Here is a 23,172-nt window from a genome sequence, read left to right as displayed (position 1 = left end):
CCACATTTTTTGTTTAGCTTGTAAGTACGGAAGATAAGATGATCTGAGAAGTTGAATGTTTGTAATCAAGACGTACAACGTAAAATATCTATCTATATATATATATATATATATATATTTGTGTGTGTATGACATGACATGAGTCATTTGTGGTTTCGGGACTGAACATTAAAGAAGAGTTTTTAGAAATATAATTTTATAAATGGTCATTATAAAGCATTATTACTGCCTACGTTCATATTTGACATGTATCTCAACATATGGGTAGCAGTGTCTTACAGTGTGCATTTATTTATAAAGATTGGATGATAGAAACATTTACACTTCATGCAATATCGTTTAAAGCATGGCTCTTGACAGCATCAAACTCTTTGGTGCCTTATAATGTGCATGCAGCACTGACACACATGAAGTCCCAGAGGAATTGTTGTTTCACGGGCTTCCCCTCCCTTCTTCTCCTCCTGTAGGTATCCCTGTCTAAGCCTGTACTGAGCAGATTGTTCTGAGAGGAAACGGATAACAAACAGGGGAAGTGAACATGGCTGGGACCTCTGGCTTCTTTTCCAATGGACCTGTGCCGTGGATGGACAACGCCACAGAGATGAACAACCTGTACCGAGACCTGGAGCTGGGGACAGTACTGACACTATTTTATTCTAAGAAGTCCCAGCGGCCAGAGAGAAGGACATTTCAAGTAAAGCTGGAGACCAGGACTATTATCTGGACTCGGGGCACGGATAAAATAGAGGGCGAGAGTGAGTATTCTGTCAGTGCAAACATGCTCATACAAATATCAGCGCTCCTGATGACTGGTAAATTTGTAAGGTATATGTGCCAGAACTGGTTGGTTGGCATACAGTCAGAAATATGATGGGTGCAGCGTTTTTTTTAAGATGCTTGAATGCCTCACAAAAGACTTGTACGATGGGCCGACATGATGGTATTGTGAACAGTTGGATAGTGTTGTCAGTTAGGATGTGATGTCACATCTAAAAGCCCCAAATAATTGAATTCATACAGCAAAGACGCAGTGAAATCTCCACTGATTCCACTGATCAATAAGAGACTGGTAGTGCAGTGATATTGTAGATGTGGGATTTTTTTTTTTTTTTTATACATTACAGCTAAAAGTGCTTTAAGCGTCAAGTAACTAGTCGCTATTGGTGTAAGATATTTTAGGTGATGTCTACATTGGAACCCAAGGCAACTGATTAACCTTTAAAGATGCCAAAACCTTTGTGTTGTGAAAAATGTAAGTTGTACTGCCAGGATTAAAAATTAAAGTTACTGAGCAAATACATGAGTAGTTTAAGAGGTTGGTTGGTTTTACAAGGTTTTTACACTAAAGACAGTTTGGAGAAACTGGGATCAGTACGGTAGAAGTAAAACTGAACCGGCTGCTTTTTAAGCGCATAAATCAATCTGATAGCTAAAGTTGTATGATAGAAAGAAAACATACAACCCCGCCTGTGTGTCGTAATATCAGTGTTTAAAGTGCTTCTTTACTGAACCACAGGTTGCTTAAATGTTCAGTTGTTTGGGATTATTTTCTTGCAATATAATATATTTATTTCTCTTGGAAAAAGCAGGTATGAATATCAGAGGAAGAAGAAATTAAATCACGTGTCAGGTACAAATAGTTGTAGGGTCGACGCAGAGAAAAAATACTGCTTCCTTGCGCTCTTTTGTTCCTTTTTAATAGGAATATTCTGTATAGTACCAGGAAGCTGGCATTCAGGTTAATCTTCAACAAAGCAGCGTGTCTAACTGAGGACGCACAGGCCTTTAGTGAGTCGTAATGTCATCTGTCTCTTGGGTAGCAGGATGCCTTGTGCACAGCTGCACTCTGCTCCGGATGCAACAAAAAGAGCACACACACACATACACAAAGGAGGGTAGGCTTAGTGGTGTTCTTTTCTTTTTTTGTTTTGTTTTTTTTTTTGGTAAAATCAGTATCATCTTCTTAGTGAAGGGTTTCATACGCCCATGAGCTCATAGCTGCCATTTGATACTCCTGGAGAGGTGAAATTGGCCTGAGCTGCTCATTAATGTTCAGAAATAGAATACCAGGGTTTTTACTGGAAGTGTGTAATCGTTCAGGAACGATTTGGCCCCGTGTATTTACCCCCTATCAATGGCAATGAAAGAATGATGTCCATTAACTGTGGAAACGGCAGTCTCGTATGCTTCTAAATATAAAGTGCTGAGAAGTGGACCCATTTGTTCCATCCTCTCTTAAAGTGTATTTTGTGCATTTTTTTTCACCACTCCACGTGATTTGCCTTTCAGTTTTTGCCCCGTGTTTCCAATCAGATAATTGGCTGCACTCATTTGTGGCTCGCACACTTGTATATTACTCTACAGCACACTATGATGTATGTGCGGCTTGACATAGCAGGATGTGGTCTTGCAGAATGATTGTCAGTAGACAGACGTGCCTTCTGAGCGTGTCATAAATATGCAGCTTGGATACCTGGGCTTCACAGTCTGTCTTTTTAAGTGAAAAAGTTTGCTCCAGTTCTGTTAGTCACTACATGAGTGTACAGTTTGTTTTCAAAGAGACTGCTGCAACACGTCCTGCACAGCATCCTCAGTAAAACTCAGCAGTATCATGCGAATCATTTTCTAACCCCCTCGTTTAGTGTGTGACAGATACCAGGTGACATGTACATGAATCGAAATCATGTTTGAGTCATTAGGCACCATCAACTCATTTTAATATCAGAGAGCTACGGAGATGGAAAGTGAGTTCGCTGGCAAGCTTTGATGAACTCTGAGCCGCTTCTAGAGTTTTATGAATGAATACTTTTATACTCTCAACCATTTATTTGAGTTTTGTGTCCTGGTTTGAAAAAACCCCAAAACAACTTAGTTCTTGTAACCTCATAGTCATACCCTGTTATGTTTACAAGCTCTGGTTGAAGAAACTGAAATACAATTGGCAAAAAAAGGCATAAAAGCACATTATTTAACAAAAATGAAGCCAAAATGCAGAAGCAGTGTGTGAAAGACTAATGCTGCCAATCAGATGCACTTATTTGGAATAGAAGAGAGTACGTCTTTATTGTCATTGTACATGTACATCGAAACTGTGAAGGAAATATAAATAGACAATAGGACAACAGTAATAAATAACAAAGCAAGATGAAGTCACTCATTAAAAGGGCAAATTGCAAAGGACTTGGTCCGTATATATAGTCTGTATGTAAGTAGCCTGAAAGATGAGGTGCTACGTAGACAATGGCTCACATTAGTGGGGTGGTGGGCAGGTGTATGTATGGAAGACATGGTGGTGGTGGCCTTAGCTGTTTGTGAGTCGGAAATTGATCATCAGTGAGTGTGAGCATCTCTGCAAAAGCAGATGTTTCAGGAATTTACTGCTCTGGGGAATTCAGGTGTGTTAACACAGTGGCAAAGAGAAAAGACATCAGGGAAGTATATGAGGCCATTTCCAAAAAAATTAAAGTCCATCAGTCTTTAAGTGTGGATCTCCTAACAAATTCATTGCAGACCTTGCAATCCTCAGAAAACTGCAAAAAACCTAAAAGCAACATCTCGGACTGTACAGGCCTCAGTTAGCATTTTAAGTGTTAAAGTTTGTGACAGTAAAAAAAGAACAAGATGGAACAAGTATGGCTTGTTTGGAAGCCTCTTCTTAATAAAAAGAACATGACAGCACCGCTTAGGCAAAAATGCATGTGAGCAAATCACAAGACTTCCGAGGCAATGTTATTTGAACAGGTAAGACCAAACTGGAGATGTTTGGTAATAATGCAAAGCACCACCACTAGTGAAAACTAAACACAGCATGTCAGCACAAACACCCCATACCAGTTGTCAAGCATGGTGGTGGAGAGGTGATGGGTTGGGTTTGTTTTGCAGCCACAGGAGCTGGGCACCTTGCAGTCATTGAGTCAACCATGAACCATAAGTATTCTAGAGTGAAGCCATCTGTCTACAGCTAAAGCTAGGCTGAAACTGGGTCATGCAACAAAGCAGCAAATCTACAACAGAATAGTGGACAAGGCAAAGTCCAGACATCAGCCTGAGTGATATGCTGTGGTGGGACCTTAAGAGAGCTGTGCATAAATGAATGCCTGCAACGCTGTAAAGAAGCGTGGGACGAAATACCTCCACAACAATATGAGAAACTCATGAAGGCATACAGAAAATAATTACTACAAGCTATTGCTGCTATAGGCAGCTCTATATGCATTTGAATCATGTGATGTAGTTAATTTCACAGTTTCTTACTGAATTGTGGTTTATTTATTTTGTTATTCATCTGAAGTTCTATTTACCTAATTGTAAGACCTGGTAAAGACTAAATAGTAATTTATTATGTCCTGATATGAAAAATCTTTAATGTCCTTCCTTTTTGCCGTGGCGTTGGGCAACATTAAATTGCTCATCTTCAAACACAGCGTCACAGGCTAGCTGCACTGTTTAGCAGGTTATATTTAATAACATACTGTAGAAATGTTTCTGTCATCCAGTTTATCTCTGGTTGAAGAAAACCACTGTGGGTAAATTTGTTGCATCTTGATAAGCCTGGTGTGGTGTTCATTAGAAGTTCTACATCCTTTCCACTTTTGCTCAGTTGAATGTTGAGAAAATCTTCTCTAAATCTGTAAGTGTATAGTTGGACATTAAGTTTTTATGTATATTATGGACAATAATGAACAGTTTATTGCAAACATTACAGAAAAGCCCCCCCAGATTTTTGGTTTAGAATATGTAAATGTGTGTGTGTCTCTATATATATCTATCTCACATCACAGCTCAGACACTGATAAAATTAAATATAAACATTACATATTTTATTAAACACTTCTCACATGTAGTGTGAACCACGCAAGGATAAATGGTCAGCAGTAAGCATGAAATTCAACTCGTGGGCAAAGTCTTGTAGAAATGCAAGCTGCAGTGTAATATTAATTCCAGGACAAATGCATATAAACTTGCTAAGTAATGACTGACACATCGTGAGTTTGAATATGAGACTTTTTTCCCCTTTATAAACACTACATAATGATGCCGTGCTGCAACTGCTCCTAGGTTTGGGATAAAATCGATGCTGCAGTATACCACATCCGCTTCCTCCTATGGTGTTATCAATACACTAGCAACAGAATCAATTTTTTTTATTTAACCCCGTGAGGCCTCAGTCAGTACTCTGACCCCTAAGCCTATATTATCAGAGTATGTGATTTTATTTTTTATTGTTTCATTCTTTTTAACCTTTAAAAACTGACAAGCGTCTGTCCTTTAGTTTTTCTCCAAAGCTTACAGCAACGCTAAAATGGCTATGCGAATTAAACTTCTTGCGCATCCTGCCAATCTAAATGGATTCCTTAGCTAGAGCCACAATTTCTTGACTCTTCATGTTGACATTGAGCAAATAAAAGAGGTTAAAATGAATGTTGTTAACCGGCTTGCGTTGAGGAAGAAGCAGCTCGGAAAGCGACGATGGCAGACTGCAAGAGAATCGGAGAGCTAACTGAGTGAATTTACAGACTATTCAAAAGTTGAAAAATTGTGATAATACTCACTGACAATACAGTGCACTGAATACATGGATAACTCGAGTTTTTTGGTCTTTTAGGGATATTTTTCACAGATTTGTTTTGCACTCTACTGGATATCACTGAACTGTTGCATTGTAATGACACGAGTTACTTTCTACATCTACTGTTGCATTGATCTGCTCAGTCACAGAGGGGCAGTTCACATAAATGCAGAAACGGTCAAATTCATGGCATTTGAATAAGAGCTGTAATTCTAGATGAGCACAAGAAAAGAAGCCACATCTATTTTGATAGTAAGATAAGATAAGAGAGATAAGATAAGATAGAACTTTATTAATCCCTCGGGTGGGTTCCTCTGGGAAATTCGATTTCCAAAAAAGCACAGCACCGACAGAAGTTACAGAGTTATACACACACACATATATATAAATACAGAGACAATATAAATAAAATATACGAAGGGGATAAATAGAATAAATAGGAATAAAAAAAAAAAAATGTCTTTTTTATGTCTTTTAAAAATTTATGTCTTTTAACAAAAATTCCTCAAATATGTTTATAGATTTTTCTACTGTAAACATTGTTGTTTGCTTAATATGACTGCTAACTCAATATCTTTGGGCTGTGGACTCTGATCGTGACAAAATTAGATATTGAAATTTGGACTCTGGGGAAACTAGGATGGGTATTTTCCACTGCTGCCCTGAGATTTTACACTGTCATTGGGGCAATAATTGGCAGATTCATCTACAATGAAAGGATTCATTGACAACCTTTTAATTTGAATGGTGCAGGAATGTGAGGCGTGTTCAGGTGTAGACAGGATTTAGAACTGTGTTGTCGTCGTTGTTGTTATGATACGTCGGTGAGCAGTTTTGACAATAATTCAAACCACATACTGTTTTAACACGCACCACGACATTGGAGGAGTTCCTTTTCAGCAGCAGTACCAATAAATGTTCTCACCTGTAGCCTGGAAATCCTTTTTTGAGAATGAAGAAGTCTTTGGGTTGTTTATGTTAAGTTACATAACCAGCGGGTGGAATTAACTTGCACACACGTGTGAAAACTGTCGTCCTTCTGATGTGCTTTTTCCATACCTCCCGCAAAGGACGTGCATACACTGTAACACCTCAGACGTGATGTCATTTCTAACTGACCCACCTTTTTTTTGTGTGTGTTTGTGTTACTCGTTTGGATCTGGCCGTAGTTTATATGTAAGAACATTTTCAACAAAATACTGAGACATTAGCCCTCAGGCAGCAACGCTGTTACTTAATCAGAAACTGCTTTCAGATTGATTGTCTGTATGAAAACGTTGTAAAGAGCAGGCTGTTGCTGGAAAACAAGCAGAACTCAACAGCAGACTCGTTCCATTTAGAGATTGTTGGAAAGGGGAACTGAACCCTTTTAGCGGCTTGTCAGATGTTTGTCAGAGGAAAAGTCTTCTGCTGAAGTTGATCCCATATGCTGTCAGTGAAGCTCACATGGATCAGCTGATGTGGAAGTGTGCAGTGAAACATTGTCACAACATAGGCCGCATAGTCACTTGGAAATGTTCAGGGTTTTTTTTCTTGCTTTAGAATGGATGGTGCATATAAACACGATTGATCTGCTTAATAGTTAAAAAGATGAATCTGGGGCTTACCTCACAGATTTATTTCTGGCTATTTAAGGTTAAAAATATAAAATATGCAGTCCAGGTAATTTGTGGATGTGCCCCATATGCAAGAAAGATCCTACAGTGTCAAGTTCATATTGCATACCCATATGTTTTTATTTATTCTATAGTCATCTTTATATTTTCTCACTTAGAATATTTAGCAAAATAATTGCTCAATGGTCCTTTGCTGACATTGTGAACATGATTATCAGTCAAAACTCTTTAAGTCTGCGTGGCCGAGTGTGACGTTTTCAGTTGCCATGAAATTCTAAGCGAATTGTGAACGTATTGACTTTTGACACCACCGTGGTTCAGTTGTAAACACTGCAAGAAGGTGTGCAATTTGAACCCATGCAGAGTTGAAAAATATGGGCTACCTGGGAAAAGGACACTGTCACAGAAGCGATTCTTAATCTCAAGATTTTGAGTCGCTGGTTGAATGCAGTTCAGTAATAATCATGCTTATGTCTTTACCCATCCAATCCAATATTTTAGGCTTTATAGCAACACTAAAGCTGACAGTTACTTTTGATTTGTTTTATTTGTGATATAATTTCTTTTAATTTTCTTAGTAAATGTATGTGAAATGTCAGAAAGTTGGGCCTTCTTCCTATATTTTATTTTTGGTTCACAGTATTTTCAGTTGTATAAAAATGGAAAAGAAGAACATCCTGACATTGTGTGTGAAACAGTAGAAGTTTGACATTTTAGATGAAAAACAGAAATGTTCTTTTTGATCGTTTGCTTTTTCACAATATCATAACATTGGCTTATTTAAAGTAAAACAACAACAACAACAAACAAAAAGGAAATTGGGGGAAGGGGATAAACTTTACATTGGCCAAAGTTTAAACATCAGGCTGTCATATTTTTACTGACAATACTTTTGCTTGGGTATGAAAAATGTTGGAAGACAGGGCACAGCACAGAAGGAAGTGTGGTAGTGTTTTGCAGGATACCTCCTCTCATCTCTTTTGGTAAGGTTACACCTCTGGCTATCTCTTTCTTTCCTGCATCTGTCTGAGGCAAGCTCCAAATATTTTGACACAAATGACTAAAAGTGTTGTCTAACAGATCAGCCTGTCAGAAGTGCTTCAGTCTAAACGGAAGTCTGCTGGCCCGTGTGGCGGGTTAAGTAAACGGAGATATGATATATGATTAGAGCACAGTTTGGTGAAATTCTGTGAGAAGACATTTTTATGCTTGAGAAAAGAACATGCACATGCTCACCTATACGCAAGCACAGATGTGGTGTGTAGGCGACAAAGGCACAGGATGTGTGGTTCAGGGGCAGGAAGAGGAGCAGGAGCTGAAAGAAGTGTGTGTCTGTGTGTGTGTGTGTGTGTGCTTAGTAAGAGAGTCCCTGCTGTAGGTCTTGAACTGCAGTTAATGTAACACTGATAGGAACCCGCTGTGCTACTTTGCAGCCCACACACTTGTAAAGTTTCTCAATGATTGTTTATGGAGTTGAGATAAAATTATATCTGGTCTTTTTTTTTTTTTTTTTTTCCTCATTTGTCATGTCTACAGATAAACCGTGAAGCCGTTGTGTGAAAACGTTAGCATGATCATAGTTCCGATCATATATTGTTTAAATGTTTAAACACGCACACTTAACAGCCTGCACTTACGAGCACAGGTAGGTACATACTGTGATATATTTGTCATGTATATTTATATTTGAAATCTCAATCATTTAGACCTGACCAGTAGCTTCTAAAAAAAACAACCCAAACAACAACAAAAAAACTGCCCTCTCCCCATTGCTTACTAATTGGTGGTTTTTGATCTATACTTGAATGTGGTTTGGGTCACCGCCTCAGCTTCATTGTTTTATGTGGTCAGAGGGGCTGCAGGTACTTGCACAATGTTTTTATTTTTTGTATGTTAGACTGTTAGGGTTAGTACTGAAGTGTTTCATGTTTCCTACATGAAATGGAATTAGAAAACAAGGAGAGCTTGGAGCTAAGTCTGCAGTTTTGTGCCAGATACTGTTATTTTGATTATTAACATATCATTGCATATAAGTTTTGCGCACCATATTCACACCAGAATATTACCGTGTCATGTGTTGGGAACCTGCAGCTTTGTGTTTTGCTAACTATTACATATCTGTCTGTATCTACAGTTGATATTCGAGAAATCAAGGAGATCCGTTCTGGACAGAAATCTCGGGACTTTGATCGCTATGTGGAGGACTCTGCAGCACGGCTCGATCAGGCCCACTGCTTTGTTATTCTGTACGGCACAGAGTTTCGCCTTAAATCACTCAGCCTGGCAGGTATGCTCAGAGAAGGACTGCTTACACATTGACAAGAAGTAGCCTGTTACCATTGTACCTCAATAAGATCATTAGTACCATTGATAAATCAAATCTTCACATTTTGTTTGTTGCTAGGCTTCTTGTATTTTTAGCCTGTGACAGAATTGAGTTATTTAGGTCAGCTGTTTTTGCTACAGCAACATCTGATGAAGAGATGACCATGTGGGTGCAAGGGTTAACCTCGCTTGTGACTGACACATTGAAGTCTCCAACACCTCTTCAGATCGAGCGGTAAATCTGAACTCAAAGTTTGTGTAAATAGACGGCATTATCTGTTTTCTGTATGCAAGAAATCGCTTAAGTCTTTCTTTCTTTTCCTTAATTTTAAGGTGGTTACGTAAGCAGTTCTACGCAGTCGATCGCAACAGAGAAGACAGGTAACTAAACTCGGTCAAAGGATATCAGCTGCAGAGTTAATCAGATCGCCCTCACAAGAAATGGATGTTATAAGATGTAACTCAATTGTTTGCTACACCAGTTGTGTGCCCTTTCATCTAAGAGCACATAGACTTGCTGCAACTGGCTGGTAGGTGTCTTTGAGAGAGCTCAGTTGAGGTGTAGTAAGGGAACTAACCCCTCAGCCGCACACCAACAACTCTTCCTGCAGCAGGAAACAGACTGCAGAGAATGGAGAGGAGATGTACAGAGATGTTTGTCTGTTACATCCCTGACAGGCCTTTGTTACTGTGTGTGCGCCGTGTATTGTCGTTTCTGGCCAAAATTCCAAGCTGTGTAGCAGAAGTGAAGCCCAAACCACTCAACAGAACATGCAGGGTGTCTGTTTACAAGGTTTCAGCCCATCTGTAAACTCAAAATGGCATTTCTGCCTCACAATAGTATCTACAAGTAGAAGTGTTTGCACATGTTGCACATGCTTATCCGTGTTTGTTTTATTTTTCAACAAAACGTGTTTAGGATATCCTGTAAGGATCTGAAGAGCATGCTGAGCCAGGTCAACTACAGGGTGCCCAACATGAGGTTCCTCCGAGAGAAACTTCCGGTAACCTCTTGCTGCTTACTTTTCTTATCACAAACCTCCTTCCCACTCCATCTCCCCGCCAACTTCCCTTTCACGATGATGTTGTTTGAGGCTAAAGATTTATGATTTGCCGTTAACAGTCATTTCAGTTTTCTTTCTGATTCTCTGCTTCTTTTATAGGACTCGGAGATGAGGAATGGAGACGTGTCCTTCAGCCAGTTTGCGCAGCTTTATCGTAGTCTCATGTTTGATGCCCAGAAAAACGTAAGTGCAGTCTTTTTATGTATCCACAGATAGTCCCTGTGCTTTCATCCCCCTAGCACCCCATCTGATGCTCTGCCAAGGCTCACTTCATCTCCCATCTGTCCGTCCTCAAATGGCTTCAAGATCAATATGCAGCAGCTAAAAACCCACCAAACCTCTCTGGTGGAAGCCATTAGGACACACAAACACACACACACACACAGATAAGAAGGCAGGCAAGCAGGGGTCAGATAAAATGGATAACCTCAGTGCCCTCCCCCACCTCACAGGATGTCTAACACTGAAAGTGCAGCGCTTTGATTAATTACTTTAAATGTTTTTTGTCTCTTTACTATCTTTTAGATGGAAATCCCATTTCTACAAAGGTAGGCATACAAAACGCACACACATACAGTGATGTTTTCTCTTGCATCACGGTTGTTTGCTGAAATTAACCAGTACTTTTTCTATCAGGTTCATTGATAGACCAGAACAGAGGATTTCCCTGGAGGACTTCAAGAGCTTCCTCTTGGAGTCTCAAAAGGTATTCTCTCGGTTGTTGGACATTTACATACTTTATTGCCGATTTGTTTTCTTTCCATGCTCTAATGCATGTTTGTGTTTGCTGTTGCAGGAGATGTGGGCCACAGATAACAACAAAGTGCAAGAGTTTATGTTCGGCTACCTGAAAGACCCCCTGAGGGAAGTGGAGCAGCCTTATTTCCAGCAAGACGAGGTATGCGCACCTCGATGCCTCACTCTTTCTTTTCCCCCCTTTTCTCACTTGTGTTCTTGTGTTTTTTTTCTGGGTCTTCGCTCACTAACGGAAAAATGTACCATGTTTTCATAGGTTATGTTTTCCGATTTCCCCCCTGTGTTGTTAGTGTGGGAGGGAGATGCTCAGAAATTAACATGACTGGCCATGATCTTGGCCCTGAAGCACCTCCTCCTACACAGATATAAAAGGTTATTGAGTATAGTGCGGCATGACAGTTCTGCAGAAAGCGAAGGATGATTTTTGTGGTCACCGTAAATCATGAATAAAAGAGGAAAGTGGGACAAGCGAGCCTGCAGGAGGTGATGCTGTGTCTTCGTGCCAGAGGATGTTAGGTCACATGTGCCCAGGCCTTGATTATGTGCAAAGAAAAGCCCATGAATAGTTAAAAAAATAGATACTTTATTTTAAATATTATCACTACATGGAAATTATTATAGTTGAAGTTTAATGGGAATCTGATATGTACAAATCCTACTCTAATGTGATGTTTTTGTTTGCTGATTATGGAATCCAATGTCATTATGTGTTTAATACACAAGTTAAATCTAAGAATCTGGATTAAGCAATTATGACAATAATTATGACATTTTGAACCCCACATGTTCCCCAGATGTTCCATCTCAGTTTTTCTTAGTTTTTGTAATTTATTCATGTTGGCAGTTGTGCATGGTCAGTGATGTGGTGTACCTGCTTACAGGATAGATGGGATCGTGCAGTGAAATGTTTAGGTTTTGTATTTGTTTTGTTTTTTTACTTTATATCTTGGAATTTAGAATTATATTGAAACCAAGATAGACCTTTTCACCAGTAACATAAAAATAACAATAATTTTGGTGGAAACACAAACTCAACAGTTCTCACAGTCCAAAGGCTGGATCAGAACTTGGCAGTTCGCCTCTCCTTGGGGGCTCTAGTGCATGCCTGTGCATACAAACAGGTGTTGAGCCACTTCTTAAATGCCTTAAGCAACGGTGCCCTGATTCCTGAGTATTTAGGTCAGATGTTTTTAAGAATCTGATCATTATCATTTCAGTGCCACGTCGGTATATTGCTAGGGTCTGCAATTCTTCCCACTTTTCACTGCTCCTCATTCTCTCTTGTGTAGTTCCTCACATACCTGTTCTCCAAAGAGAACACCATCTGGGATTCCTCCCTGGACCAAGTGTGTCCTGAGAATATGAACAACCCCCTGTCTCACTACTGGATCTCCTCTTCGCACAACACGTAAGCATGAAGGGCATTTATGCATGTGTCTGGTTTGCCTGCTTTAATTGGGCCCTGGGAATGCTGGAGTTCTTGAAACCTCTGCCCAAAAAGAGGTCTTTTGAACTGGCTTCACACATCAGATAAAAGTGTATTATTTAACAATCTCTTTCCCGAATGAGATCAGGCGTTTATTTTGCAGGAAAATGTATTTTTCCTCCCATTGAAAAGTGTGTGAAAGTCGGCGCAAGTAATTCTGTACTAAATGTGAAACAATGCTCATTGGAGCAACGGAATGAAAGTTTCCCATGTTGCTTTGATTAGGCTTGAATTGACTGACTGAATGAGTAAGAAGTATTTATCCGGTCAACAGAGGAGAACGAGCCCTTTTGATATGACTGTATTGATTTATTTATGTAATCACCATAAAAAGTGTGTTCGTGTGTTAAGACACTCCCTGACATGTTAATCCTGTGTGGCTGTGTGTTTTGTGTACGTACTTGACAATGTGTGCTTATTTTTAGCTACCTGACAGGAGACCAGTTTTCCAGTGAATCGTCCTTGGAGGCATACGCACGCTGTCTGAGGATGGGCTGTCGCTGTATTGAATGTAGGAACACACACACACACACACACACACACACACACACACACACACACACACACACACACACACACACACACACACAGGAAGGTGTACGGTTTACCCACGAGTAGTAAATCACCACTGCTTGACTTTTAACCAACTAATTAACTTTTACCCACTTTCTTATCCTTCACAGCTCGACTTTTAAGCCCAGTTAATATACCCTTAACCAGGTCCTCACATGCAAATACTTATGCAACCGTTCCCGATATTGCTTTTCAGCAAACCCTTGTCAGGCAGGTTTCTATAAATAAGACTTGTTTGTTGTAGATCTTGTTTGCCTTGAAACATACAGATCCTGCAATTGTCTCGTCACTCACACACATCTGTTGATTTTCTTTATCCTTAAAGGATAAAAGATAAAATGATGTTACATGCATGTGTCTATGTTTTTTTTTTTTTTTTTTTCTTCAGTGGACTGCTGGGATGGCCCTGAGGGAATGCCAGTCATCTACCATGGGCACACCCTTACAACCAAAATCAAGTTTTCTGATGTCTTGACCACCATCAAAGAGCACGCCTTTGTCACATCTGAGTGAGTGTGCATGACAACGCGCTATTCTTGTTTTGTTTTGTTTTCTTCTCTTTTTATGACTGTCAGTGGGGATGTGGTGATTAACAGGCTAAGAGATGGTGAAGATAAAGAGATGACGGGCACACACTAATGTAGAAACACTGTAGGCAGGCCACAGTGACATCACTGTGAGAAAATAAAAGTCACATCAGAACAAAGTTAAACAAGGGGTTTCCTTGGATTTGCCACTCCTCTGAGGTTGAATCGGTGGTCCCTTTTACAGATATCCCATCATCCTGTCCATAGAGGACCACTGTAGTATTGTGCAGCAGAGGAATATGGCCACTCACTTTAAGAAGGTGTTTGGAGACATGCTTCTAACCAAGGCAGTGGATATCGCAGCAGATGGGCTGCCCTCACCCAATCAGCTCAAGAGGAAGATCCTCATCAAGGTCAGAGCCTCTTGGAGTCATGAGAAATCTTTTGATTTTTGGGGGGTGGGGATTAGTAACCTTACTCTGTCTGTCCTTCTCCTCTTATCTGATGCAGCATAAGAAGCTCGCAGAAGGCAGTGCCTATGAGGAGGTGTCCACCACCACTCCCTACTCAGAGAATGATATCAGCAACTCCATTAAAAATGGCATCCTGTACCTGGAAGATCCCATTAACCATGTAAGCATGTTCAGTGTATAAATAGTTTCTGAATCCTGCACGAGAAAGAATTTTTGGGCAGAAATGGTCAGAAAAGAAAAACTAGCTTCTGTATCACATATGCTTTATGTGGTGTTTATCAGTAAAAACATGAAAAATCAAGTTAAGACAAATTATGTTGCAGTCTTCCTTTATCATCTCTTACACTTACAATTATAACTCAGACATGCTTTATCAGCATTTTTTCCTTGGGATATCAAGTTCTTATTCTGTATCATCTTGTGCCACTTTGCACTGTAACACATGGATCTTGTAAATATTTGATCCAGCTATTTGAACTAACAATCTGTCTCATTTCTCTCCCTTCATCCCAGGAGTGGTACCCTCATTTTTTTGTTCTGACCAGCAGTAAGATCTACTACTCAGAAGAGACCTCCAGTAACCCGGGAAACGATGATGAGGAGGAGCACAGAGAGGTTAGTAGGTCTGACCTGCTGCTGAAGTACAGAAATTATTTTTGAGCGTGAACATTTGTTCGCATTGTTCGGAATTTGATGCAATTTTAATATTTAGAGGTCTGTGGGAGGCTCTTATTTAGAGATAAAGTATGTAGATACACATAAAGTGAACACATCTTGAATCTTCCCAGGTGTCCTATGGTATGGATCAACATGTGACAGAGAAATGGTTTCATGGAAAGCTTGGTGCTGGGCGGGATGGACGGCAGATAGCCGAGAGGCTGCTGTCTGAGTACTGCCTGGAGACTGGAGCTCCTGATGGCTCCTTCCTAGTTCGGGAGAGCGAGACTTTTGTCGGAGACTACACCTTGTCTTTCTGGTAAGTACACATATTTTGTATTTAAAAAAACATCTATTGGATTTCAGGGTGGAAACGGTAATTTAGGGGAAATCACTTTTAAGTATAGGAAACTTTAACTTGTATGTAGAAAACTAGCACGTGCCACTAAAATATAACCAAATTTAAGTGTCGCACTGGCAGATCAGTCACAGTGTGGCGTGTGATCTGTCTGATATTATGAGCTCTTTGTGAAAGGAGGGCAGGACAGATCAGTCTCTGTTATTTACCTGCAAGCTATGGGAACAATGTAGAGATGGTATCACAAGGCAGTTTGTTAAAGATGAACAAGAGTTCACGTGTTCTTAACTTGTTTATCAAACTGGAAGAAAAACTGACCTTTCATTGTATCTCTCTCTATCTCTCTCTCTCTCTCTCCATGCCTCCCATCTCTGCAACAGGCGCTCGGGGCGGGTGCAGCACTGTCGCATCCACTCTCGTCAGGAGGCAGGCAGCCCAAAGTTCTACCTGACTGACAACCTGGTATTTGACACGCTCTTTGCTCTGATTACCCACTACCAGCAGGTGGCGCTGCGCTGTAACGAATTTGAGATGAAGCTGACTGAGCCGGTACCTCAGACCAATGCTCACGAGAGCAAAGAGTGAGTACACATATGCATTTTCAAAGATTACTGAGAAAGTGCTGAATTTATTACGTGATGTGCATCATATTTTTGTTTTTGTTTGTCGCAGGTGGTACCACGCCAACCTCTCCAGGAGCCATGCAGAGAACATGTTGATGAGGGTTCCTCGCGATGGGGCTTTTCTAGTCAGGAAAAGGGCAGAGCCCAACTCCTTTGCCATTTCATTCAGGTAACTTAGTTGCCAGTTTAAATCTTAGATGATCAGCATATTGAGTGTACATGCACATAAATGCCTTGTATCATTGTTATTTAGCAGAGTTCTCTCTTTGGGTTTCTTCACAGAGCCGAGGGTAAAATAAAGCACTGTCGTGTGCAGCAGGAGGGTCAGACCGTGGTGCTGGGCACCTCAGAGTTTGACAGCCTTGTAGATCTTATTAGCTACTATGAGAAGCACCCTTTGTACCGTAAAATGAAACTACGCTATCCCATCAACGAGGACACACTGGAAAAGATAGGCACTGCTGTAAGTACCACATTATACAGTCTACAAAGGAAACGTCTGGCCAGTGAAAAATGCTGTATTGTTTCATGGCATTATGCTAGTTTCATTCTGTGGTGAAATCACCACCAGCCTAGCAAAAAGAAAAACAAACTCATAATGTATTGCCCAATAGGAGCCAGACTACGGGTCACTGTATGAGGGAAGGAATCCAGGCTTTTATGTGGAGGCTAATCAAATGCCAACATTTAAGGTAAGAGTGCAGGATGGAGAAATCGACAGTTAGCTGAGATCTGCAACATCAACACTTGGACATGTAAACATGACGTAACCTTGTGTGCTGTCTTTCAGTGCACGGTGCGAGCCATGTATGAGTATAAAGCCCAGAGAGACGATGAGCTTTCCTTCACTAAGAATGCTATCATCTCTAATGTGGAAAAACAGGAAGGGGGATGGTAAGTGAGTGGCATCAAATCCATTCAGGAAGTAGCTCTTAATTATTAATTTAGACTGCAAATATGTGCTTAGCATTAGAGAACTACGGTAAATTAGTGAATGACACATTTAAAATTCTCTTAGCTGTCCTGGGATCATTTTCTAAATATGAAAGGCTTCTAAATATTTACAAACCACATCCCTTGTGTCTTTACCCCTCCCGCCTCTTCTTCTTTCAGGTGGAAGGGTGACTGTGGAGGAAAGAAGCAGATGTGGTTTCCGGCAAACTACGTGGAGGAGATCAGTCCGTCAGCAGCCGAGCCTGATAGAACTGTGAGGATCAAACCCTTAAAACGAGATGCTTACTCAAGCACATTTTTTTGTATTTATTTAAAGAGAAATGAGTACACCTGCTCCCACCACAGTGAGGTCATTCATGTCTTCATTTACAAAGATACATATGTGCTCTGTTTTCTGTCAACAGGAGATGACAGAAAACAGTCCTCTTGGAGATATGCTGAGAGGAAGTCTTGATGTGTCTGCCTGTCAGATTAGTAAGTAGCACCTTCGCTTCCTGTAGCAAGTCACCTTGAGAGCAGTAAACCCCTACTAACTGCTTTTAAAAATAAATTTAATTGTAGGACACAGTCATCACTAGGGCTGGGCAAAATGATTATTTTCCTAATCGATGAATCTACCGATTAATTTTTCAATCCGATTCTGTTTTGATTTGATTTGATTATCGATTATTTCCGCATTATTTGACTTGTATAGCAATTTCACATTTACTAATTTATGTATCTCAATGAAAACACAAATTTCTTCATTTCAACACCTTTTAATAAAAAAATTGCAAAATAAAGTTGTAGTAGTACAATCTTATATTAGAGATAGCATTTAACAAGAAATGAAATGTGCAAAGTGCATAGCCGTCGTGCTTCCTTTTCTGTTAAAATATCCCCATACTGTAGAACTGCGTGTTCGGGTGGAATGATTTAAGTCGACTGCGGCTGCCTCACTCGTGTTGCCGCTACTCACTGCCGCCATGTCTGTTTTGAAAGTGACGACGCGTCGGCGTAATCGATTACGTCGACACGTCGCCCCGGCCCTAGTCATCACTCTCTTTATTGTTATTTTTCTCCATTATCAGCCTCTTAGTTTAATAAGTCTTCTCTGTTTTTATTATTACTGTTGCTTTTCTCTCCGATTTGCATTTGATATGTTATTGACATCCTGCAGCCTTGTCAGTACACCCCTATTAGGTCTGGCACATGCTGCCTTGCATTGTTAACCTGAGTCCGTTTGTCCATCTGGGTGGCTCGTTGGCACCATCTAGTGGTAGTATGAAAGATGAGCTAAAAATGCTCAGAAAGTAATTGCATTCATTTACAAAAACATGAATGTTTTAATTAAAAAAAACCCAACTATATTCTAAAAGGGATTATTTGGTTTTATATAATCCTTTCATTCTTTAAAAATAACTCCTTGCTGAATGTTATCACTTATTGTCTAATACTGGATGATACAGATGGTTTACAATAATTGCTATGGATTTGTCATCTTGGGCTCTTCTCAGGTGGTTCTTCTCCACCATGTTTTCTTCCTTTGCTTATGGTCTGTTAGTCTAGTATGTCCATGATTTCAGCACCAGCCTCATTTATTTACTTTTTTAAAACCGTCATTACTTCCATTTATTGGTTCCCTTTTTCTAACTTTTTTCTTTTTTTTTCTCTTCAGATGTTCGTACCGAAGGGAAAGGCAGCAGGCCTTATGTTTTCACCCTGACACAGAATACCCCTGTGCGGCTAGGCATACCGCTCGACATCGCTGCAAACACGCAAGAAGAGCTCAAGGAATGGGTGTTCAAGATCCGTGAGGTCACCTTGACCTCAGAGGCCAAGGTAAATATACAGAAATAATATGCTTCACATGAAATGCACTCACACTTTGGGTTTAAGCTGAGCAGTGATGTGCCTCACTGTTGGTACTACTATATTTATACTTGTGCCATGTCTGTGGCCAGATAGAAGAGGGGAAGATGATGGAAAGGAGGAAGAAGATTGCACTGGAATTATCTGACCTTGTCATCTACTGTAGGCCTGTGCCATTTGATGAAGAAAGTAAGAACTATGTGCACTCACTCACCTGCACACATAATAAAAAGAAAAACACCAAATGCAGATGGGGTCACATTTCTCTTTTGTCGTCGCTTTTTTTTTTTTTAGAGATTGGCACAGAGCGAGCCTGTTTCCGGGATATGTCATCCTTCCCTGAAACCAAGGCAGAGAAATACGTCAACAAAATCAAGGGGAAGAAGTTCCTGCAGTACAATCGGCTGCAGCTGTCCAGGATCTACCCCAGAGGCCAGAGATTAGACTCTTCTAACTATGACCCGCTCCCCATGTGGCTCTGCGGATCTCAGCTGGTAGCACTTAACTTCCAGACAGGAGGTATCTTCTCTTCCCTTCTGAGAGCAAAGCTGGAAGACAGACAGTACATTTCATTTGTTTACGTGTTTTTTACATTTTTTTCCTTCTATTCCTTCCTCTTTCCCTCCCTGCAGACAAGCCCATGCAGATGAACCAGGCCCTGTTCATGCTGAACGGAAGAAGTGGCTACGTCCTTCAGCCGCCCATCATGAGGGACGACAACTTTGATCCCTTTGACAGACAAACACTACGGGGTGTGGAGCAAGTCAGTCTAGAGATTGAGGTACAGTAGACTGAGGACTGGATTTTTCTGCTTTCGGGTGTGACGCAGTTGTGCAGAAACGAGTCTGCCCTTCATCTCTTTGGGATAAATGAAGCGGGTGGTGGTTATGGAGACAGACAAGGTGAAACTGACAGGTGGTGTTTTGTTAACAGTGTGATTGTAGTTGCCCACTGGAGCAGCAGCAGTGATTGTAACACAGCTCGGAGAGGTAACCGAGGTACTTTACAAAACCTAGCAACCAATTGCTGCAATTTACATATAAATACATTCCCCTTTAGTTGCAGATGTAATAATATTTTTTGATTAAAGGTAACTCACTTTTCATAAATTATGAATAAACATTCATGAACTTGTTTAGAAATCAAGTCAGGAAGCTCATTGTTGTTTCTTCACTGTGAGACTCACTGACTGCTTCCAATGGTGTACTGCAAACACTGCTCATAGTCATGCTTTTAATTACACATGTTTAAAGGAGGAGTTCAACCTGTAGTTCAAACACTCAGTTAGCAATTGAGCAGAAAAACACAATATAAGATGTCACTGATGGAAAAGCATTGTGTGTTTGTGTGTAGCAACATGTTAATGTAAACAAAAATTCCAAAGACGTAATCGCTTTTTGTCCTCTGAAGGTCTTGGGCTCCCGGCATCTGCCCAAGCATGGACGTGGCATCGTTTGCCCTCTGATTGAGATCGAGGTGTGCGGAGCGGAGTACGACAGCGCCAAGCAAAAAACAGACTCTGAAGGTGAAGCTGCTCTTATTTAAACACGAGTTCCTCTGCCAGTAAAGACAGGCCCTGCCAAAACTGGGGAGGAAGAAAAAAAAAAAAGCAGTTGCTGTTTACTGGATATATTTTCCTCGTGTAATTTCCTGTATGGTCTGAGGAAAAACAGGAAGTTATACAAACAACTGTGCCATGTGTGGGAATACAAAGGGAAAACATTGAAACTCGCACAGCTCTCATCAGGTCGTTATGACAGAAGAAACACTTTTTTTTTTATTTTTTATGTTTTGATGGTTTAATGCATAGATTTTGTTTGCTACATACTTTGATGTGGATACTGGGAAATTTTACTGCAACCTATACTTTATTCTCTAAAATTCCCATCAGTGAGTAAGGACAGGATTTACTTTAGTACAAATTTAAGAAATGTAATCTATACTTATAACGACTTTTTTTTCAGTATATTACTAAAAAGTGGTATATCGGCATATTGTACTGTGGGCTCTAGCAGCATTTGTTCCCATTTATATTTATTTGCCTGTACTGGTTGTACACACACTTTTTAAATGTCAATCATTTTATCAGTGAAGTTCATCACCCCTTTGAATTTGGCACTTATTCAAAACTAGGTCATCAGATAACTTCTGTTACTTTAGATGGCAGATTCTGATGTAAGCCCAGCTCATATTTATCTTTTAAATATAAATACATAAACATAAACTCAAAATTTTAACACATTTGGCATTTCCTTCTGCTGTTTTTTCCTCACTGCTCTCTGGTTCTACAGAAAGGGCAGCGAGCCAAGGAAAAATAATTTTCTGTTAATGACATACTCTCTTTTTTTTTTTTTTTTTGTCCTGGAAAGGGTTTTATTTCCGTGTAATGTAGAGGTGCAACCTTTATCTAGCAGCTAATTACAGAAGTCTTTATACTGCTGTTACAAGGGAAATATAATTGCACAAATGTTAGAGAATTGAGAATACACCCTTTACATTTTCAATATTTCTTTTCTTCTGTAGCTGATAATGGTCTCAATCCCACTTGGCCGAGAAAGACATTCCAGTTCACCGTGTGCAACTCTGCTTTTGCCTTTCTGCGTTTTGTGGTGTATGAGATCGACATGTTCAACGACCAAAACTTCCTGGCTCAGGCTACGTTCCCCATTCACGGGCTAAAGACAGGTACGCCTTCAACATGTCTGTAAATAGTTTTTACATGTTTTGTTGCTGACTTTAAGTATCTCGGGGTCTTGTTTGAGGTGAGGGGTGAGTAGAGCGGGGGATTGAGTGTAAAAGTGAGTTTTACCAGTCGATCTACATTTATCTGCTCACTTACAGGCATGAGCTTTGGTAGTGACCAATGCAAGCACTGGAAATTAGCTTCTTCTATACAGGGAGTGCAGAATTATTAGGCAAATGAGTATTTTGTCCACATCATCCTCTTCATGCATGTTGTCTTACTCCAAGCTGTATAGGCTCGAAAGCCTACTACCAATTAAGCATATTAGGTGATGTGCATCTCTGTAATCAGAAGGGGTGTGGTCTAATGACATCAACACCCTATATCAGGTGTGCATAATCCGGGCTCTAGACTAACTTTTTGCCATGGGCGTGCCGGCACGCCTAACTTTAAAAAGTTAGGCGTGCCGGCACAAAAGTTAGGCGCACACAAATTTTATAATAATTGATATAATATAATGTGTTTTTCTGGATACACTGTGCTTTTTCAGCATTCAAAGATTGATGACACCGTGTCAGAGCACTGGCTATGAATTTCAGAAGGATCAGGCCTTAACAGAAAAGTTAGCAATAGTTCTTTTCCTATTACAGCTACATCCACTTCTGTCGTGCCTAGGCTGCTCACTAGGGCTGGGTATCATCACTGATTTCTATAATCCCTTCAATTCCGGTTTTCAAAGTCCCGATTCGATTCAACTTAGCCTCAGACAGTCAGAAATATTATAATTCTGATCATTTATCAGTACTGACTTCATCAGAATTGTGAACATCACAGCAGATGCCTTTGTGTGAAACTGAGAATAAAACACAGAAAAACATGAAGGAGATTTTCCTGGTCTGGCTTTTTATAGCAGATAACCTTAAAAATATTCTACAATGTTCTGCATATAAAGTTTAAATTTCTTCAGTATTGAACAACAGAAAAAATAGGCTTTCTTGTCCGAGGTCATTTAAGTGAAAAAAAGAAAAGAAAAAGACAGCAGCCACAGCGCTGTAAACAACGGTAGACTGGTGGGTAATAAGCGAATGAATAACACAGAAAACAGAGATTGGAGACGGGAAACTGTTCTTGAAGTACAGAGAGAGATAGAGAGAGCTAGCTGTGCATGGAGTGTGATTTTAATAGTCGTGGAAGCAAAACAGCAAAATTCATGATGACACTGACCAAATGTGAAGCGCAGTTTGCTGCTTCTTTTGCTGCTGGCTCGGTGAATTTTGGTTCAGCGCAAAAAGACGTAAACACAGCGCGGACCGGACGCATCAGGATCGCTAAGCTCCGACAGCGTGTCCGTCTACGGGCCGTCAGGTGAGAAAGCCGAGAAAGACAAAGTTGATTCTGATGCGTCGGTCCATTCTGTGTTTACGTCTGTGTGTGGAGTGCGTGTACCTGCTCTCATCTGCTGTTTGGTTGTTGTTGAAATGGTTTTGTGAACTTTAATCTGAGAATCTGGCGTTTATGACAAAACACAGTTATATTTAAAAGTCGATTCAGGATTTAATTAATTGATATTGCTTTATTCAAGCTACTCACCTCCATCTATCCACCTGCACTTTCAACTGGACCACGGCCAATCAGAGAGGTCCCGCCCCTTACTATC

The 23,172-nt window shown here is 40.2% G+C and overlaps 1 protein-coding gene across 1 annotated transcript in view; it reads left to right on the top strand.

Annotated features, from left to right (window-relative positions):
• The window catches only part of plcg1 (phospholipase C, gamma 1), a 30,733-nt gene that overhangs the window by 885 nt on the left and 6,676 nt on the right, over nucleotides 1-23,172 (top strand). The window contains exons 2-30 of the mRNA XM_085442965.1: nucleotides 468-755; nucleotides 9,320-9,472; nucleotides 9,652-9,745; nucleotides 9,844-9,891; nucleotides 10,430-10,514; nucleotides 10,674-10,757; nucleotides 11,100-11,122; nucleotides 11,211-11,280; nucleotides 11,371-11,472; nucleotides 12,620-12,738; nucleotides 13,242-13,327; nucleotides 13,778-13,898; nucleotides 14,161-14,329; nucleotides 14,427-14,549; nucleotides 14,903-15,004; nucleotides 15,178-15,365; nucleotides 15,785-15,985; nucleotides 16,077-16,196; nucleotides 16,310-16,490; nucleotides 16,642-16,719; nucleotides 16,818-16,921; nucleotides 17,141-17,234; nucleotides 17,386-17,455; nucleotides 18,639-18,802; nucleotides 18,925-19,021; nucleotides 19,127-19,351; nucleotides 19,465-19,613; nucleotides 20,243-20,357; nucleotides 21,356-21,517. Of these exons, the coding sequence (XP_085299091.1) occupies nucleotides 539-755; nucleotides 9,320-9,472; nucleotides 9,652-9,745; nucleotides 9,844-9,891; nucleotides 10,430-10,514; nucleotides 10,674-10,757; nucleotides 11,100-11,122; nucleotides 11,211-11,280; nucleotides 11,371-11,472; nucleotides 12,620-12,738; nucleotides 13,242-13,327; nucleotides 13,778-13,898; nucleotides 14,161-14,329; nucleotides 14,427-14,549; nucleotides 14,903-15,004; nucleotides 15,178-15,365; nucleotides 15,785-15,985; nucleotides 16,077-16,196; nucleotides 16,310-16,490; nucleotides 16,642-16,719; nucleotides 16,818-16,921; nucleotides 17,141-17,234; nucleotides 17,386-17,455; nucleotides 18,639-18,802; nucleotides 18,925-19,021; nucleotides 19,127-19,351; nucleotides 19,465-19,613; nucleotides 20,243-20,357; nucleotides 21,356-21,517 (3,544 nt within the window). The 5' untranslated portion in view covers nucleotides 468-538. The remainder of the gene's footprint in view (nucleotides 1-467; nucleotides 756-9,319; nucleotides 9,473-9,651; nucleotides 9,746-9,843; nucleotides 9,892-10,429; nucleotides 10,515-10,673; nucleotides 10,758-11,099; nucleotides 11,123-11,210; nucleotides 11,281-11,370; nucleotides 11,473-12,619; nucleotides 12,739-13,241; nucleotides 13,328-13,777; nucleotides 13,899-14,160; nucleotides 14,330-14,426; nucleotides 14,550-14,902; nucleotides 15,005-15,177; nucleotides 15,366-15,784; nucleotides 15,986-16,076; nucleotides 16,197-16,309; nucleotides 16,491-16,641; nucleotides 16,720-16,817; nucleotides 16,922-17,140; nucleotides 17,235-17,385; nucleotides 17,456-18,638; nucleotides 18,803-18,924; nucleotides 19,022-19,126; nucleotides 19,352-19,464; nucleotides 19,614-20,242; nucleotides 20,358-21,355; nucleotides 21,518-23,172) is intronic.

The sequence above is a fragment of the Copadichromis virginalis genome, linkage group LG20, assembly GCF_057382275.1.
Source record: "Copadichromis virginalis isolate Kocher_CV1m ecotype Utaka linkage group LG20, C_Virginalis_male_GT1.1, whole genome shotgun sequence".
Classification (NCBI taxonomy): Eukaryota; Metazoa; Chordata; class Actinopteri; order Cichliformes; family Cichlidae; genus Copadichromis; species Copadichromis virginalis.
The sequence above is the reverse complement of the archived record's forward strand: the minus strand, read 5'-3'. Positions and strand labels throughout refer to the sequence as shown.